This window comes from Lissotriton vulgaris, chromosome 12 (assembly GCF_964263255.1).
Source record: "Lissotriton vulgaris chromosome 12, aLisVul1.2, whole genome shotgun sequence".
NCBI classification, from domain to species: domain Eukaryota; kingdom Metazoa; phylum Chordata; class Amphibia; order Caudata; family Salamandridae; genus Lissotriton; species Lissotriton vulgaris.
This window is the reverse complement of record NC_141700.1, coordinates 716721625-716740704: the sequence shown is the minus strand read 5'-3', so window position 1 is coordinate 716740704 and position 19080 is coordinate 716721625. Positions and strand designations below refer to the sequence as shown.

At 39.6% G+C, this 19080-nt stretch overlaps 1 protein-coding gene across 1 annotated transcript in view; it reads left to right on the top strand.

The window, feature by feature from the left end:
* The window catches only part of LOC147678103 (uncharacterized), an 84352-nt gene that overhangs the window by 26769 nt on the left and 38503 nt on the right, over positions 1–19080 (top strand). The window contains exons 3-5 of the mRNA XM_086945962.1: positions 973–1344; positions 9034–9342; positions 10733–10834. Of these exons, the coding sequence (XP_086802088.1) occupies positions 973–1344; positions 9034–9342; positions 10733–10834 (783 nt within the window). The remainder of the gene's footprint in view (positions 1–972; positions 1345–9033; positions 9343–10732; positions 10835–19080) is intronic.

Here is a 19080-nt window from a genome sequence, read left to right as displayed (position 1 = left end):
GATGGCAACATGATGCCTTTGGTTCCAACAACATACAAATTAAGGCCGGACCTTTACAATGCTTAAAATTGCCACAATAAACTAAGGAGGACCATATTATTTCAGCCCCCACAGTGCACGGAATTCCCACAAAATGCACAGAATGTTAGCATAGCAATCATCCTCTGATTTTTTCTTGCTTCCTCTTTTTGCTTATTCTTTCATTTAATCTCCCTCGTTAGTCTTTTTATGTACTTCATTATATTCTTCTTCTTTCCTTCTTTATCTTTCTGGTGCCCAAGTCCTCATTTCTTTTCATCTTTTGCCTCGGTTGCTTTGACTCCTAATTTTTTTTCTTCCCTGGTTGTCTTTTGCTTTTTCATTTTTCCTTTCCTTTTTCTTTAATACTCTTTACTTTCTTTCCCTAATTTATTTTTCCACCCTTTTCTTTAATTCTCCTTTGTTAACCCTCGTTTCATTAATCCTCCGCTCTTTACTTTCTTTTTGCTCTTTCTTTAATTCTTAGTTTCTTTCTTTCATCTGTCGTTTACTCCTTTCATTCTTTCCTTTCTTTCTTTTGTCTGTCCTTTAGTCCTGTCGTTCTATTTGGCATTCCAATCTTCTTGATTTTGCTGTAATTATTTTATTTCTTTAACTCTCCTTTCATTTCGTTTCTTTCACTCTTCCTTTTTGTTTGTCCTTTCTTTAGTTCTCCTTCTTTTCTTTAATTATCCTTGGGTTTGTTTGTTCATCCTTTCTTTCTCTTCCCATTTTCATTTTTCTTACCCTCACTCTGTTACTGCCTTTGGCCCCTTTGGAAACCTTCAGCCTCAATACTGAGCTCTGTCATGCTACTGTAATAGTTTTTTATGAACTACTTTCTGCAGATTGAGACGGCTACAGTAGCTCTGGTGGAGAACCTTAATGCTTGGTCATTGGTGCTTAGTGTGACACAGATAGCAGCCTCTGACTTTTGTTCCATTTTGTTTCCAGGGGTTTTTATTTGCACTGTGCAGAGGCTGACTGTGGTGAGCTCCTGTGGTGATACTGTCATACTACCATGTAATTTTGCGTGGAAGGGACCCCCACCAACAAGCACGTATGAGTTGGTCTGGCAGGTAAGACAACGGGGAGTTGACTATGTGGTCCACGATGATGACCTGCAGACCCCGGCCAACCAACAGCAGAAAAGTATGTTTACCAACAGGACGTCTGTGTCAGAGGGCTGGTCCCGTCATGGCAACGCTACCCTGCAGATCACGGATGTCACTGAAGGGGACAACGGACTGTATACATGTAACCTACTAACCACAGGGCCATCCACCAGAAAGATCTGCACAGAGGTGCAGCTCACCGTGAATACAGGTAGGAGTGGGAAGCATACACACTGCATGCATTTAACCCCTTCCATGCTCATGACAAGGTCAACTCGTCATGGGTTTTACCTGTCCTGTGCTTATGACGAGTGGACCGTGTCATGATTCTATAGTATTCAAGTATTTTCAGCGCAGGAGGGGAAAACCCCCTAGCAGCCAAGGTGTTAATTGAGTAAAGCATTGCTATGAGTAATCGGATAGGCAGGGTTACAGTGAATATTCAATATTCTGGCTGAGAAGCCAGCTTGGAACTGTTAACTAACAGGGTGTGGTTGGTTAAAGAAAGCACATGCCTTTTGAAAGAAGAAATGTGAGCCCTGAATCTTGGTGGCGGCCTCAACTGTCAGAATAAGGGATAAAATAAACAAAGAGCTTTGCTACCCAACAGAAGAATGTGGGTATGTCAAAGTGCCTAGAGACAAACGCCTGGACTTTAGGGCACCGTCTTTTTCCTAAGTTTAGTGGGTACGTCAGGGAACCCTACATAGGGAGTGTGATTACTCTGGCTAGATAGCGATACATGGTTCCCACTTCCAAACAGAAAGATCTGAATTAGAAATAGCACAATTATTTTCAAAAGAAATGCATCTTATTGTTTTCATTACATTGCTACAGGGAATCGCATAGGCTAAGGGTATGGTGAAATGTAGAGGGAGTCGTAGGAGGCTGTGAGCAGAGCTAAGGCATTGGTAGGTGAGACAGGACTCTCTCAGTGAAGCCATTGCACATGTAATAAAAAAACTATATATTGGGCTGATTTGTTTGACTGCATGGAGATGGAATGCTTGTGTGAACAGACCACAAATGAGCCCTGATGTGTTTAGTTTGTGCTATGCAATTCAATATTTTGTTATGATTTAGAATTCCGAAGAATTCCACATTAAGCACATTATTAAAACACAATTCCATACACCATAAAATTACAAATTCACATTTCATTTAAAAAAACATAAGCATTAATTAGGTAGTAAAGTTACCATATACGAATTATTACCAATTTATACAAATTGTTTAGGCTAATTCTATGCTCAAAACATTAAATTAAAAGAGAACAGTTTTTCTGTTCACTAAGCGTTACTCTACGGTGGTCAACTTCATTTCAATGTAGAAGGTCTTTCAACATATTCAGGCTTCTTTCAATTGCAGCACGCTATGGTTTATCAGGAAAACCTGATTAAGTGAGGTACACAGAAGAATTAATATACGGTTGTAATCCAAAAATAAATATCAAAAACTCAACAATTTAAAAAGATACACATGTTTGGTTGTAAGCATAAAAACCTAAGCTTAAAGGGCTCTGTGCATCTTCTTTTGGAAAAATTATCCCAAATAATACTAGCAGCAAAAAGTTTTTATGAAGTGCTAATGTCTAAGCAACCTCTACGGAACACTCTTTACCCATGAATAACTAGCAGATCAAGTATCTCATAAGGTGCACATAAGAACTTAAAAAGACGACTAACACGTCCGAAAAAGGTGCAAGTGCTCTGTGCAACTTTTTGGGAGATTATTTCCCAACCTCCCCTAGCAGCAGGGTAAATGGTCTAACATACAAGTACTATAGACACTCAAATAACCGTAACATTTTACGATCTTAATAAATATTTAAAAATTCTTTGAAAAAGCGAAAAAATTTAAAACACATCAGTTCGGATGGAGGGGACAGAAAGCAGTTACGGGCCTGTTCTGCTGTGGAAATATTATACTTTAGAAAACCAATCCTTAAATATCTATGTCGTATTGATGGAGTGCAGGGCACACGAACAAAACATGATTCAGATCTTGTATACCACCATTACATAGCTGACAATATCTTTCATTTTTGGGAATACCCTCCTAGGAACCCGTTACAATTCTTAGAGGTAATAAATTCAATCTTAATAACAGAATCACCCTACGTACTTCGTGTTTCAGGTTCCATATGACATAAGGTTGGGGATTTTTAACAATAGTGCTCCCAACAATACAATCCATACTTCAATGAGCACAATTTCAAATCTCTTTCACGAGAAACCACATATATTGTTTTCTTAATTATCTTCTTTAAGGCTGTTTTACATAAAACCGCTGCCCCGTCCATATCTAAACCATACATGCTTAATGCTTTTAAATAATTTCTAAAAATAGCATTTTTCCCAACATGTTTACAAATATTTCCCTGTGCAACGCTGCCCTTAGTAAATGGTCGGAACCGTTTATCAGAGCATTACACCACCTTAAACAGGCAGCCATTGATAACACATATGTAGAAAGGAGACCAAATTTGAGTCTAAGCGCTGCGATCGGCGCTGCACGGTTCAAATTACATATTTGGCGCCAGATCTTTCCTTCCACTTTCTCAAATTTGGCCCACTCATGCGCATCTATTGTTTCGCTAGCATAATTCAAAGTCGTGGGATCCTTATTTTATAAACTGAAATAATGTGTGAGAAATGTCTTTTCCCACATTGCATGTACAGGCGATTAATTGCAGAGGCTTGTGAAATCGCTTTACCTTTGCAATGATCCATGTGTCTATTGGCTGAACACCTGTTAGTAAATATTTTTCCTAAATAGGGATAAAAGGTTACAACTTCCAGTTTTTCCTTTCCCAGAAACCAATGCAAATTTTTTCTAACCTTACAACCTTGATAACTAAAAATCATAACTTTACTCTTTAAAATGTTTATTTTTAAAAAATACTCTTCGGTATACCTAACTAGCTCTGTCAGTCGCCTTTGCAAACCAATTGGTGTTAAGTCCATTATTATTGCATTGTCTGCATATAACAGACAACTCTGTTTTAGGTTACCTACCTGAGGAGGGTCCCCTTTACTCTGTCCTACACTACTCGGCAGATCATTGATGTAAATAGAAAAGAGTAAAGGGGCCAGGAGGCAACCCTGCTTCAGCCCGTTATGTGTGCTTATATTCTTTGAGAGGCCTTGTGTCCCCCCCAATAAAACTATTGTCCCGATCAAAGAATGGAGAGCAATTATTAATCTTAGGAGGTTCCCTGGAATCCCCATTGTAACCAATTTCCTCCACAGCATCCCCCGATCTACCCTATCGAACGCTGTGGAGATATCTATAAAGACACAACGGGACCCCCCGACCCACAGGATATTTTTCAATTAAGGTTTGCAGAACAGAGATGTTATCCAGTGTGCCACTATTCTCACGGAATCCTGTTTGTTCCAAAGGTATATAATTATTTCCGAATGCCCACTCTTGCAAGTGGCCGAGGATACTCTTCGCGAACAGTTTCCCCGTTGCATCTAAAAGGGAAATTTGTCTAAAACTGGCCGGGGAATTTTTGGGCCATTCTTACATAACGGGACTAATATACTTCCCTTCTAAGATTGTGGGATGTCCCCATCATTATACAGTGGATAAACAACGGATGTAAGAATTTAGCCCAATCCTCGCAGTCCTGTTTTATTATAGCTACAGGAACATCATCTGGCCCCATTGCACTAGAGTATCTTGCCCCTTTAATGTATCCTTCAATCTCCAAACATGTTGGTGCTCCTACATCACCCCCCGTTAAAAAAGCATTAGCGACCTCTTCAAACTGATCAGCTAGTTGATTTGGAGCATAAAGTTGGTAAATATAAATAAACCATTCGGTTTCTGAGATTAAAATGGGTTCTGATTTTTATCTCCCATCACAAAACTTTGCTATCATTGCCCAAAACTTTCTAGTATCCCCGGATAAAGCCACTTCTCGTAAATTAACCCATTTTTCGTCTTCAACCGTCCTCCGATCTGATGCTATTTTCCTTTTCCGAACCTGTTTTAGCCTATATATCTCTCTCTGCCTTTGTAATCTGGGCTCTCTAAATTGGTCTCTAATTAAACCATTAATCTCCTTATTCAAGTTTTCTAATTTCCCATGATGTTATTACTATTGGGGGAACTCTCACACCTTGCTTATTTCTTCTCAATCTTCTAATTGCTGCCAAAACCCTCTCATACCTCAGAACCGGGATCTCCGGACTTGGGCTGAAAGCAATATTCTTGAAAACCCTCTTTAAGTTTGGAAGCGCCTTATATGACCAACAAGTACAGCCATTATTTCGAGAATAAGTGACATTTTCCTTCCTCCGATTCCAGAGTTCGGGCTTCACAATCTTTATAACCATATTTACCTCTAGAATGTTATGGTCACTCAACTTTGTAGGGAGTACCTTGAACTGTGTGCACACACTAAACAATTGAAAGGAAACTGCCATATAATCAATTAAAGAGTGGCCATATGTCCCATTAAAAGTATAAGCTGCAGGAGAGTCCTCCGGAAATCTACAGTTTAAAAGTACAAGGTCAAGATTCCTAATATTTTGCAGAAGGGATAGGCCGTGTTTAGCAGATTTTAATTGGGCCGGGAATACAGACTCTGGGATAGCCCAAACCTCCTCCAGGTCCGAATTAGAGAAGGACAGGACTCCACTATTACTTAGCTTAGCATTAAAGTCCCCTACCATCATTATACGTGTACGTTCTTCAGTATTACCTAAACTTTGCACAAAAGTGCAGATGGAGTCGACCATTGGATTAGACGCCCTCCCCGGGGGAATATACACATTTACCAGCAACAGTAACATCGCTTGCCCCAAGTTATCTTTTCCTATTTTCAGCTTTGCACAAATACAGCAATTTGATGGATGTTTATATATCACAGGGTCCCATGCTACGTCGCAACTGAGTAAGATGTCTAGACCTCCACTTGAATGCCCTTTTACAGATTTTTTTGCTGTGCTACAGTACACATAAAAGTTCTCAAGCTGGAACTCTTCCCCCGCCCACGTCTCCTGGAGACAGATTATCTTGGGGTCTAATTCTACTAAAGCTTTAAGCTTATAACTAGATTTTCCTAACCCCGCCACATTCCATGATATAATGTTCCCCAATTGGCTACCCCGCTCTGTGGGCTTTATGGTGGGTGTTTTTGCCCCATTCAAAGTACCTGCAACCCAGCTCTACTTTGTCACATAATCTTCCCCGTTTGCACTAGGAGCCCACCGAACCTCGGGTGCTAAAATATTAATTTCTCTAACACCCGTGTTTCTTCCTACTGTTATTCCTTGTCCTCATACGTTATGTGGGTGTTTATACCCTCGTACTCAGTGGAGCCATTCCCTTGCGCCTGATAAATTGTTCCAAGGCTTTTGGTCGGAACGCTACAAAGGACTACACTAGGGATCACGTCTATTCCTCTTCTCCTGAAACCATCAACGTGTGCTAAAACCAGTGCTGACACTACTCCTGATGAGAAAATGGCTTTAGTTCTAGGGTGTGCATTCCTCCAATCTAAGTGTACAAATTCAATATCTTTACTGTTGATTAACCCCAGATCCCCTATTTCAGATAGTGTCTTAAGGAGGGCACTTCTATTCAATAACATTGGTTCGGCATCGAACAGGGAGCTAAAAGTTAAAACCCTACTCGCTTGCCCGGCACCTATACCAGTATTTACTAATTTTATGGATACCTGGTTGTCCCGAGGGTAAATCTCTTTCTAACTTTCCCCCTTTACTATTAACAGCCATAGTCATTCCCCGCCCCCCAACTATCCCCTGGCTGGATACAGGCCTCATTGGGGACAGATCCTGTCCACAGGGGTGTCGTACAGCACCTCCTGGAGCTACAATTGGATCTATTACAGGGTCATCTAAATTATTCAATTTACTTCTTAAACTAAGGTCACTGCTGTACCATAATTTAGCCCACTTTCTTCCTTACCCTCTTGGTACGAAGGGGCGTTCAACACTAAAATTGGACTATTCGTCTGAAAATTATTTTCCTGCCCATGTTTTTGACTCGCATTCATTATAGTTTGACCCACAGTCCTTATATTCTTTTTGATAAAGGGGGATGTATAGCTATTTGCTATTTCACTTTCAGGGGTGAACCGCAGTTTTTTCTGTTTACGTTTCGGGAAAACGGCGGTTCTTCAACTTCTACTTCCCCCTACGGCCATTTTTGACGTTTCCTTTACTCACTATTGAGACCTCTCCCAAAGGTGCACTAACTGAGATGTTAACTAATTCCTCAGGTACCTGAAGTCTTGATTCGTTTAGATTGATTTTTTTTTTAATTGGGTAAACACGTAATGGGGTAGGAGCTGAGGAAACCTTTAATTTTAAGTTTTCCCCTATTGTAGTGACATTTGCACACTCGTGAAGATTAGCACGGAACAAGCTTATATTTGGATTTCTTTCGGGAGAAGCACTTTCAGGACCCACAAACATTTCTTTTATATCCCCCACCACTGAATTTGTATCAATATTTTGCATCCCATTGTGTATTTGACATGCTTGACTGGGTACTAGAGGAGCCTTTTCAGGGATCGTTAGGGCTTGCTTGAACTGTTTAAGGTCTTGAACCCCTACCAATATGGGCGAGAGAACTTCCAGTATGTGATCAGTGTTTAATGTACTTTTCTCCAACAAAGATAAAATTGCGGAGAGGGTTCTTTCTAATGCAAAAAAGATCTCCATAACCCCCCCGTCCACGCATTCTCACTTACGTTCAGAAAATTCCCTGCCCCTTTATCCTCAACCACTGAAACTCCTGATATCTTTTCAACAGAGAGATCTAATAAATCAGCAGCTTGGGATAAATTGGTATGTGTACTGCTGTACATGGTAGGTATATGTGTTTGAGCTCCTATTGGGGCCGGGGTATGTGCTCCTATTGGGGCCGGGGTTTGTGCTATGCATTTGCGGTATAGGTGAGATGACACACCTTCTTAACCCTAAAGGATTGACATTTTATTCCGAACTCTTCCAGGAATGGAAGCAACCAGGTAACAAATATAAGTGGAAATCGTGAGATCCTGTGAGTACACAAAAATATCTTGGGCTATTAAGAATAATCCAAAAGATGTAGCTTCCCAGCTTTACTTACCCGCAGGAACTGAACAAGGAGAAGTGATTCCAGGAGACCAGTGAAATGTGTACCTTTTTCACAGCCCTAGAACCTGATATAAACTGAACACTTGTAAACCTATCAGCTTAGTTCAAGTTACAGAGCTTTGAGTACTTACTACTGGCAGAATAGACTCTGGAAAATCATGTATGGGCCAGAAAGAGTTTACTACGTCAGGCTTTCCAGGGCCTTCCTTGGAAACAAGCTCTAGAATTCTTGCAGGGGGAGAAGATCCAGCTCTGTAACCATCTGCAAAGAAAGGAAACTGCATGGGTGATGATAACGCAAAGGGGAACATTCATTTTGCAGTTAATGGAAAGCTGCAGTACAAAAAGGATGATCTAAAACTGATGTTATAGTGAGGGGAGACTGAAGCATGAGACAGAACGTTGCTGTATTAAAAATCTAACCGTGTGCATGGTTGAGGCAATAACAGAGTCAGAAATCCTGGGCCAGATATAAAGGATCCTTGCTGTCCGCAAGAGGGCAGATAGAGACAGTAGGGTCTCCAGTTTTTAGCTGGGTTTATAATAGGCAGGTGCATGGTTGTGGCCTGGTTCTTTCATTGCTTTAGTGCCATCTCTTGGATGCCAGAGGAACTCTCTGTTGCTCAGTATTGCCATGATGTTTGGTGAGATGCTAACACCGGTTATTGCTCTGTGTGCATGCCATCTTAGCAGCAGTGTTTGGTACTACTACAACTATTCTGATATTCTTCAAATCTACTGTGCATTGTTCAGCTCTCCAAATTGTCTGCTCCTCTATTTAGATTCTCTCATCTGTGGCACAAACAAGTCACTGGCCATCGCTTCTGGGGAGTCTGTCCAGCTCCCATGCCTCCAGCAACCCATGTGTTGCCTGCCACACAACAAGAGAGAAATACACTGGCGATTCACAGCTAGCAATTCTGAGACTGAGCAGAAGCTCCCAGGCCTGGCCAATGCTGAAGACGGAAGAATTACAGTCCATGAAAATGGCACCTTGATCCTTCAGAAGGTTTCTTCAAACGACTCGGGAACTTACTGCTGCTATCTGAAAGGCCCAGAGATGTGTTCTGGATTCCATCTCCAGGTCTTCGGTGAGCCGTGCATGATCCAGTCACAAGCAGTCTACATTTTCCCTTCTTTATGTTTGAAAGGCTCTTCCTTCTTGATCTACTTCTCTATCCTTTCAAGGTAATCACTCTCCTCTTTCTGTTCCAGTCCAATTAAAGCAATCCTTGATACTCTTACCTTCACTCTCTCTTCGGATAATTGATTCCAGGTTCTTGCACCTAACTTTTCAGTTTCTGTTCCATCTTCTCTTTTCTTACGCAATGAATTGCTCTCTCTTGGGAAAAGGTCTGCTCCTACAGTGTTACACCCTAGGAGCTTGTGAACGTCTCTAGCATGGTCCACTCTCCTGCCTTGTCCACAGTGGGCCTACTTAGGCTTTGATGTCTCCCCTTATTTAGAGAGAGAGAAGTAGACAATTTGAACTCCAGCTTCCTCCTGTTACAGAGAAGTACACCAAAGCATCAATAGGAATACTGGGTAATCTACTAATTGCACTTCGCCTCATTCCATATGTTGGTTAGCAGTAAGGACAATCGGCTGTGGTGGACCAGTAGTCAGCACTGTGAGTGACTGGATTTGGAGCCAGTTATGTCATGACATTTGGTGCTTCAGACAAGGAGGTGCTTAGAAGCATACAAGCGCTGCCATTTGAGAGGTGACTGAAACGGTTGAGCTGATTGGTTCATACGCGGTCAGGCATCTAGTGGATCCAACTAGGACAGCGGGACCACGAGAATAGCCATCAAGCTGATTGTATGGCTAGTTTTTTTTGTTTTTTTTTATTCTCACATTAGCAGAGTGAAATATACATTTTGGTCCTGAGGAATACCTACAGTTTTTTTGGTCCCTACTGGCAGAAACATTTTGACCTTATATTATAGGGGAATATCCGTAATCCCTATTCACTTAGCATTTGAGTCCCATACATTGGGGGCACTAGTATAAAAGACAATTTTTGCCCACCAGGAGATAGTTTTATTTACACTTTTTACACTTACATGTGCATTCTGTCCCTCGCTCCTAAACATCACTGGGTTCCTTGTGGTCCTGGTGTGAGGACCCTATGATGAAGCATGTCACCTTTGGGTAAGTGAGGGTTCTTCTCCTAACAGAGCAGTGCCCCCTATTGATTTTGTTCTTTTTTGTTTTACACATCCCCCTTCGTACATGGTGTGTGGGACTATTCATTCATGAGCAGTACGGCTATTTGGGTGGCACCGTGCTCCCATTAGACCCTCTGTGAGTTCATCACATTTGGTGCAACAACCTTGAGAGTAGGAGCAAGACTGCTGATGCAGAAATACTTTCGCCAGAGAAAGTAGAGCAAAAGTTGCAAAGTTCTGGTCTTATTTCCATTATTCAAGGTGCACGCCATACCTTAACCATGGTTCTCTTTCTTCACCATTCTTCTAGATGTGGCCACAGAAGACTTTGGTCCAAAGTCTACGCTGGAGACTAATCCTGTGGCAGTAGCAATTCCAGTAATCATGATGGTGGGCTTGTGCGTGGGTGTGGGTAAGTGATATATTTGCCGTGGAAAGAATGAAACATTGCTGTTGTGTAAACATTATTTTCCAGAGTGGGCTTGTTCCATTGGTGCACATCATTTTGTATATTACCTCTGTGTTACATAAGGAGAGCCAAGGCAACTTGACAATACGGCTCCTTAATAAACATGTATTTATTGATAGCCCAACATTGTTTAAGGCAACATGTGAACAAGGCATTTTTGCATCACTGGAGCTACAGATGTATAGATATATCAGAGTCTACTGAAAGCAGAAGGAGCATTTGAGAGAACAGAAATTCTAGCTGGAAATTGAAGTGAGGTGGGGAGAGTCTTGTGTGACTACATGGAATATTCCAAAGCCGAAGAACCACAGTAACAAGGCAGTAACTGTCCGGTCTCCAGCACTACAGCTCCTTGCTGACAAGTAAATTAAAGTCAAGCATACTTGAGGCTTTATCATAACACTTCCTCTGAGTGGTGTGAATTACTCCCGGAAATTCAAGTCCGGTTTACTTACAGAAAATTGTTACTGAATTAGGGACCTTGAAACCATTCATCTAATTGGAGTAAAAGGGGTTAAGTCAGTGGTGAGGCAATGAGGACATGTAGCATGCATGCATACTTCAAGGCCCCACATGTATAATGAAAGGAGGTGAGGGTAGGCTGAGGTTGGCAATCTACCCACCATTGTATTTGCTGAAATCTGCCTCTGAGTTCACTTCACCCACAAAGTCATCGCGACCTACCACAAACCTATGCACTGTCCGTACGGTCTCGTGAGCCCCACCGTTTCATGTCCTGTCCGCAGCCCTGGAAGTTGCGATCTAGTCCCTGCCTGACCAAACCATGCAAATTGAGTATCTTCACATGAGGTAAAAACAAACATTGACAAAACCAAATACCTTAGGCTTTTACATAGTGAAAACAATATATCGTAGTCTCGAATATGCACAACCTCTACAGTATAGGTGGCCGCAGTGCAATCACATGCGCGCACACACACAGAAAGTACATGTACATGACTAGTACTCAATGGAAAGGTGCAGTTAACCACACATGAGCGCGCACACACACACACCCATTAACCCCCCATACAGTGTAGGCAGCAGCAGGACTAGCTCCCCTCACACAATGACAGGTACAATTACATTCGTAGAAGTTAAGAGTCCGATATGTGGTTCCTTGACCCTTACGTATAAGGGGCTTCTCCAATTTGATGGCATTGAGAGACCATCCGCCATGCTGTTTCTCCATCTTCAACTTTCTTGCTTCAACGTTTTCAAAATGAGTACGTAATTCAGACCATTAGAATATAGTGTGTAATAAAAACGATAAATGTATTAAAACCCTGACCTATTAAGGTGTGAACTGTTTGTAGTATCCAGTACTGCTGTTTTAGATTTAAAATATCTTTGAATGAAAAGCGTTGTGTCCATTCAAGTTAATTTGTGAGAGCTCTGACCTTGAGAATAAAGGAACTGTTTCTAAGAACCACCGGTACAACAAGCAAATGTCGGTGTGTGTCAGAACTAGCCCTGGTATGTCTGGAGCCTGTGGTCCAGATGATTGCCACTTCTGAGGAACACAGGGTTGATGTTCTATCCAGAGACATTGCTAATGCTGTATTTATTTTTCTGCAAGTTCTAAAGAGAGACTTGTTGTAACACCTTCTTATAAAATTATGTTATTTGATTTAAAGATCTCACACTGATGATCCATGGACTGATGTCATTTCCACTTCCTGTGATGTTATTAAGGTTAGAGGTTGCATGATGTTGTTTCCTCTCAGGGTGAAGGAGCATGGAGCCTGACTCTCCCTCTCCAAGCTGCCCTGAAAGGTTAATTGCAATGCCTATCATTGGCACCAGAGGGCGCCCCATTTCAGGCAGCATAGTTGAGAAAACTCTTTGCTGGCTGGTCAGAAGATCATTTCCTGTGAAGAAGCTCCAGGGGCACAGAGTCAGGCAATCTTTTTAAGGGCAAGACTTAATAGCTGGAGGGCAGTTCATGGTTTGTAGGCTCTTCAGGAAACATACACGTTAAATAGCAGTTAACGCACTGATGGTGTAATGCACTAAGCTCGCGCTCGAGAACCATTTTAGTCCAGAGCACTGCATGGTACACCTCAAAACATTCTACATCCTAGAATTCACAAGAGCTAAGTAGCGAAGAGAACTGATGTGAAATAATCGATAAGACACAATTCAAGGTTGTAGAAAATTCACCTTTTTCAGTTCGGTATTCCTTTTTATGGATGCGATTTCTGCTGGTATTATGACTATCTGTCTTGTGACATTTTAGTACCGTGCCATAGTGACATGCTCTGGCCCTACAACCCTCCTGATAAAATCATTTTCACTCATTTGATCCATTTAACTCTTCTTTGCGACCGTAGTAAATGGATCAAATATTGCAAGAGAGGCATAGAAGTTAAATGTCATATGTGGGTTGCACTGTATATGCGGTAAACAAGTAATGGGAGACACCCTTTTAAAGAAAAAGGAATGGGTTTGTGATCAACAAATGCAAAGAAATCCCTTTTCCTGATTTTGACTAACAGATAAGACTACGATAAGTAGTCTCCCTGTTTAACCTTATTCTGTGGTGACCTGTAAGTTTAGTCAATTCTTGGAGTCCAAAAACAAATTAACAAATTTACAAACGTGTCATTAGGATTAAACAATTCACTTTTAATTCTTAAATACTGATGATTTTGAACAATATGAGCTATGCAGCAGTAATGGACAAAGCGAGATTAACAAGAAGATTTGCGTTTTGTATTAGATTTTATTATAAAGAAAGAGATCTGATCTGTTATTTATCATTATTTCATAAAAACATCATACAATTTATTAAAACATTACAGTACATTTCATAAAAAACATTTGGAAAAAAAAGAACCTGTCAACGCGACGTTTCGGTGAAAACGTTGGTCACATTCTTCAGGACAATACTTTCCTATATTAAAAACAATTTTTGTAGAGACGCGCGAGCGCGTCAACCAAGATGGCCGCCGCCACCGGAGCTCCGTGAGCACCACAGCCTACAACATCTTCTTTACGACGATTTTGACACAAAAAGTCGGGGAAAATACCGGCGCTTGCCTCCTTATGCTGCTCTTCACCTGGGAAGTCTTTTCCTGACGAATTTCCTCGACGGAAGTGCTTTTGCTGGCTTCATGGTTCCTGCTACCAGCTTCCCTTCCAGGTACTGCCGGTTTAGAATGCCTAGGGGGCGGAGTAAAATCTATGACAGAGCCTGGCTTGGGCCTAGCCACGCCTACAGCTTAGTTTAGCTGCTGCACCTGTTGTTTTGGAGAGATTTTCGACGTTTTTGCTCCTATTTACTTCATTTCTATCAATTTTTGAGGTGGTTATTTGTTATTTTAATATTCCTATGTGATAGTGAATATTTTTTCACCTCAGAATGGATTCCAAACAGTCCACTACTAATAAAAGAAAGCAGCAGGTTTCTCCTCCTCCAACTAAATCCAAGGTAGTGGAATCCTCAGAACCTTCTCTTGCGCTAATTTTGGAAGAAATTAAGGCATTGCGTCTAAACACTGATACTATTGCCTCAGAAGTAAAAAATGTTCGGAAAGACATGGCTTCCATTTCAATGAAGGTTTCTGACAATGTCATTAAAATTCAAGACAATAAAAATAAGTTGGACGCTTTTACTCCTTTAATGGCCAAAATTGCTCCAATGCATACTCAACTGTTGGACATGGAAAATCGCAATAGACAATATAATCTACGCATTTTTAATTTGCCTGAAGATGTTGAGGGGACCAATTGCCGACTCTATCTGGAATCTCTTCTACCGGGTCTTTTGAATATTAAGTTTTCCGAAAAATTTGAGATTGACAAAGCCCATAGAGTCCCATCTCATCGGAACCCTCGGCATACTAGGCCACGGCAAATGATATTTAAGGTGCTGCGCCATCATCATCTGGTTCTAATTCGGAAAGCTGCCAGAGAAATTCCATCATTGTTGGTGAATGGTACCAAAATCTTTATTCACCAGGACTTTGCTAGAGAAACTGTGGCTATTCGTAAAGAATTTTCTTCCCTTCGTCCGCAGCTGAGAAGCCTTGGTTTCAAGTATGGGCTTTTTGACCCTTCTACAATGCGTGTGTGGAAAGATAATGTCTCCAAATCCTTTCAGCGTCCAGAAGATCTTCGCTTATTTCTTGATCAGCAAGCTCCTCCATCTATGGATACTCAGGACCCTAACTCTTGAAATGGTGGCGTCCGACTTCATGTGTCACATCTCTGCATAATTTTCTTCGTGGGCTCCAACGGTTAATGGCCATGCTTGAGGAATGTGTGTGCGTTTCTTTGTCTCTATTCATGTTTCTTGTTTGTTCCTTTCTCTCTCTTTTTTGTTTCTTCCCTTCCTATTTTCTGCATAGAGTTACTCTTCTCGCCTGCCTTTTTCTTCCTTCTTCTTGTTCTGATTCCCTTCTTTCTTTCCTCTTAAATCTTAATGGCTCATGCTCATAATATTAAGTTTGTTTCTCTAAATGTAAAAGGTTTAAGGCATCCAGTAAAGCGTACACAAATTTTGGATTATTTAGGTTGTTGTAAAGCTGACATTTGCTTTGTTCAAGAAACACATGTTGACGATAAAGTGTTACAATATATGAACAAAAAATGGGTGGATTATATTGTCTCTTCACCTGCTAACGGTAAAAAAATGGGGTCGCAATTTTCTTTGCTAAGAGACTGCACTGTCAAATTCTTAATAAGATTTCAGATACTGAAGGCAGATACATTATAGTTAAAGTCAAAATTCATGATTCTATTTTCTTTTTGTTTAATGTTTACGGCCCTACTACAGATGACCCTGTATTTTGGGCTACTGTTACAACAGAGGTTTTGAAGTTAGGCAAAGTTCCCTTGATTTTTGGGGGAGATTTTAATGTTTTTGCTGACCCCCTATTAGATAGATTGTCTACCTCTAGGTTTCGACCTTCTAAGATTTTTCATGCCTTTAAGACTTTTCTTCATACTACCAAGTTAGCTGATATTTGGAGACTACATCATCCCACTGCTAAGGAATTTTCTTTTTTCTCCAATCCTCACAACCCCCACTCCAGAATTGATTATTTTTTGCTTTCCCCTCTCTCGTTCAATTGGCAAATAATCCTACCATTGGTACTATTGATGTATCTGACCATGCCCTGATTTCTTTTGTTTTAAATGTTTCGTCTCCTTTTGTTAAGCAATCTAGATGGCGCATGAATACTGATATTGTCCTTAATGACACTCATAAACCTAAATTATTGCAAGCGATTCAGGATTATTTTACATTTAATCCGGAGAATTCTACTTCTGTTATTAATCGGTGGGATGCATTTAAGGCTTATATCAGAGGTTCTACAATTTCTATTATGGCACATGAGAATAAGAAATTTAATTCTAATATCATATCCTTAGAGAAACAAATAGCTCATTTTGAACGTTTATTTATTACTTCTAGTGATCCCCAATATAAGCTTAAATTACAAAAGCTGAGATATGAATTTAATGCTATTCTTAGTACTAGGGCTGGGGTCCAGCTTTCTAATTCTAATGCTAGATTCCGTTTCAACTCTAATAGGTCTGGTAAGCTCCTTGCTAATTATTTACGTATTAAAAGGGATAAAACACAGATTACCTCCATTCAAGGTCCTCAAGGTAAAATTGCACTTTCCCACAATGATATTGTGCAAGAATTCTTACATTTTTATTCCACCTTATATAATAAGCCAGATTTTTGTGATGAGTCTCTAATTGATGCCTTTTTAAATTATTCTAATTTACCTCATATTTCTTCCTCCGATAAACTTGAGTTAGATTCCCCTATTACTACTGATGAAACGCTGGCTGCTATTAAATCCCTTCCAAAAAATAAATCTCCTGGTCCTGATGGCATCCCTGCCAAATTTTATAAACAATTTCAAAATCATCTAATACCTTATTCGCACCAGATCTTTTCTCACTTTTGTTCCTCAGGTACCATTTCGGGCTCTTTTTCAGAAGCCTTAATTGTTGTACTACCCAACCTGATAAAGACCCTACCCTTGTCTCTAATTACCGTCCCATTTCTTTGATTAATCAAGACTGTAAATTATATGCTAAAATCCTTGCCTCTAGACTAGCCCCTGTTCTTCATTCTATTATACACCCTGATCAATCTGGTTTTATGAAAAATAGATATTCTGCTAACAATACTAGAACTTTGCTGCATGTTATTGAACAAAGTCCCGCTCTCCTTGTCCCTGCTGGTGTTATGGCATTAGATGCAGAAAAAGCTTTTGATAAAATCCATTGGCAGTTTTTATTTAAAACTTTATTATCTTTTGATTTTGGCCCATCCTTTATTCGTATGATTTCTGCTCTATACTATGCTCCCACTGCTCGATTATTTATTAACGGTCAGATTTCTAGCCAATTTTCCTTTTTTAGAGGTACACGTCAGGGTTGTCCCTTATCCCCTCTTTTATTTTTACTGGGAATTGAACCTTTTCTTAATTTAATTCGTCAATCTGAAAATATTCAAGGTATCACTATTAAAAATGTTACTGTAAAAACTTTGGCATATGCTGATGATGTGTTATTATTTATTAGTAATCCTGCATCGTCTGTTCCATTTTTGCTTGACATTATTTCTAAATATTCAACTGTATCTGGCTATAAATTAAATGTTACTAAAACTGATTTTTTCCCTTTAAATATGCTTTGTACTCCTGATATGTTACCTTCAAAAGATATTGTTTGGCAAAAGAATAAGTTAAAATACCTGGGTATATTATTTTCGTCCTCCTTGCCGGCTACCTTAAAATTGAATTGTGATTTAATTCTTGATTATATTAAACAAAAAACCTCCAAGTGGTCTACCCTTCATCTCTCCTGGTGGGGAAGAATGGAATCTATTAAAATGAATATTGCCCCAAAAATATTTTATTCTCTTGCAATGATACCTACTCAATTTCCACTCAAAGTTTATAAAAATATTGATAAATTGTTATCTAAGTTTCTCTGGAATAATAAACCTCCTCGCATTGCTTATAAAAAATAGAAAATTCCTAAATGCCAAGTTGGTTTTGCCCTACCTGATTTCTATTTATATCATAAAGCTTTCATTTTAAAACAGAGCTCATTATGGTTTAATAGTTCACCTATCGTTAATCCCCCTATTTGGTTTCATATTGAAACTTCCCTTGCAAAACCTTTTACTTTACCATCCATATTAACTATGTCTCCTACCTCTAAGATTATACATTCCTCGTCCATAATCAAATCTTCCAGATTAATTTTTAACGATTTGGACTCTAATTTTGCATTACCTCTACTCTCCACGGTGCATTTGTCTTTATGGCATAGTGCTCTAATAAAATTGAACAGAAATGTTTCTTTTTGGTCTTCATGGATTGCTAAAGGTATATTTTTTCTTAAAGATGTTTTCTTAGAAGGTGCATTTATTCTTTTTGCTCAACTTCAATTAAAATTCAATTTGCCAATGTCAGATTTGTTAAAATATCAATTTTTATGTAATTCCATTTTAGTTTCCTTCCCGGACGGCATTCCGTCTGTATCTTCAGCTGATTTTTTAATTTACATCAATACTGTTTCTGTTTCCCCAAAGGCAGTTTCTGTGTTTTATAAAAAATGTACTATTTCATTAGGTTCCAACGTTGATATAATTTCCACTTTTTGGAATAATGAACTCTCCATTTCCCTGTCAACTGATTTATGGTCATTGATTTGGACTAATAGTATTTCTGGTTGGCTACCAGTTTCACTTTATCAAACCAATGCTTATATTTTGTTTAACTCTTTATGGACTCTGTTACGTTTATTTAAAGCTAAATTATTACCGTCCAACCTATGTTGGCATTGTAATTTACATCCTGGTTCTTTACGTCACATGTTATTTGATTGTCCTATTATTATGAAATTTTGGTCTGAAGTATGGAATGTTATATTGCAAATTCTACCTATTTCTGATTTGCTTTCTTATAAATTGTTAATATGTAAATCGATTGCCTTAATTACTCCTCTTGAAGATGCTGAAGCTAAGTTATTTAATTTTCTGATTTCGGCTGCGTTCAAATCAATTACTTTTTGTTGGAAGGATGCTACTTCTCTCTCAGTTCATGCTTGGTGGTCTTGGGTTATCTTTACAAGAAGAGGTGCTCAATTGTCTTTACAAGGTGTTTATCATAATTCCTTGCATTTTCAATCTTTTTAGTCACCTATAGATT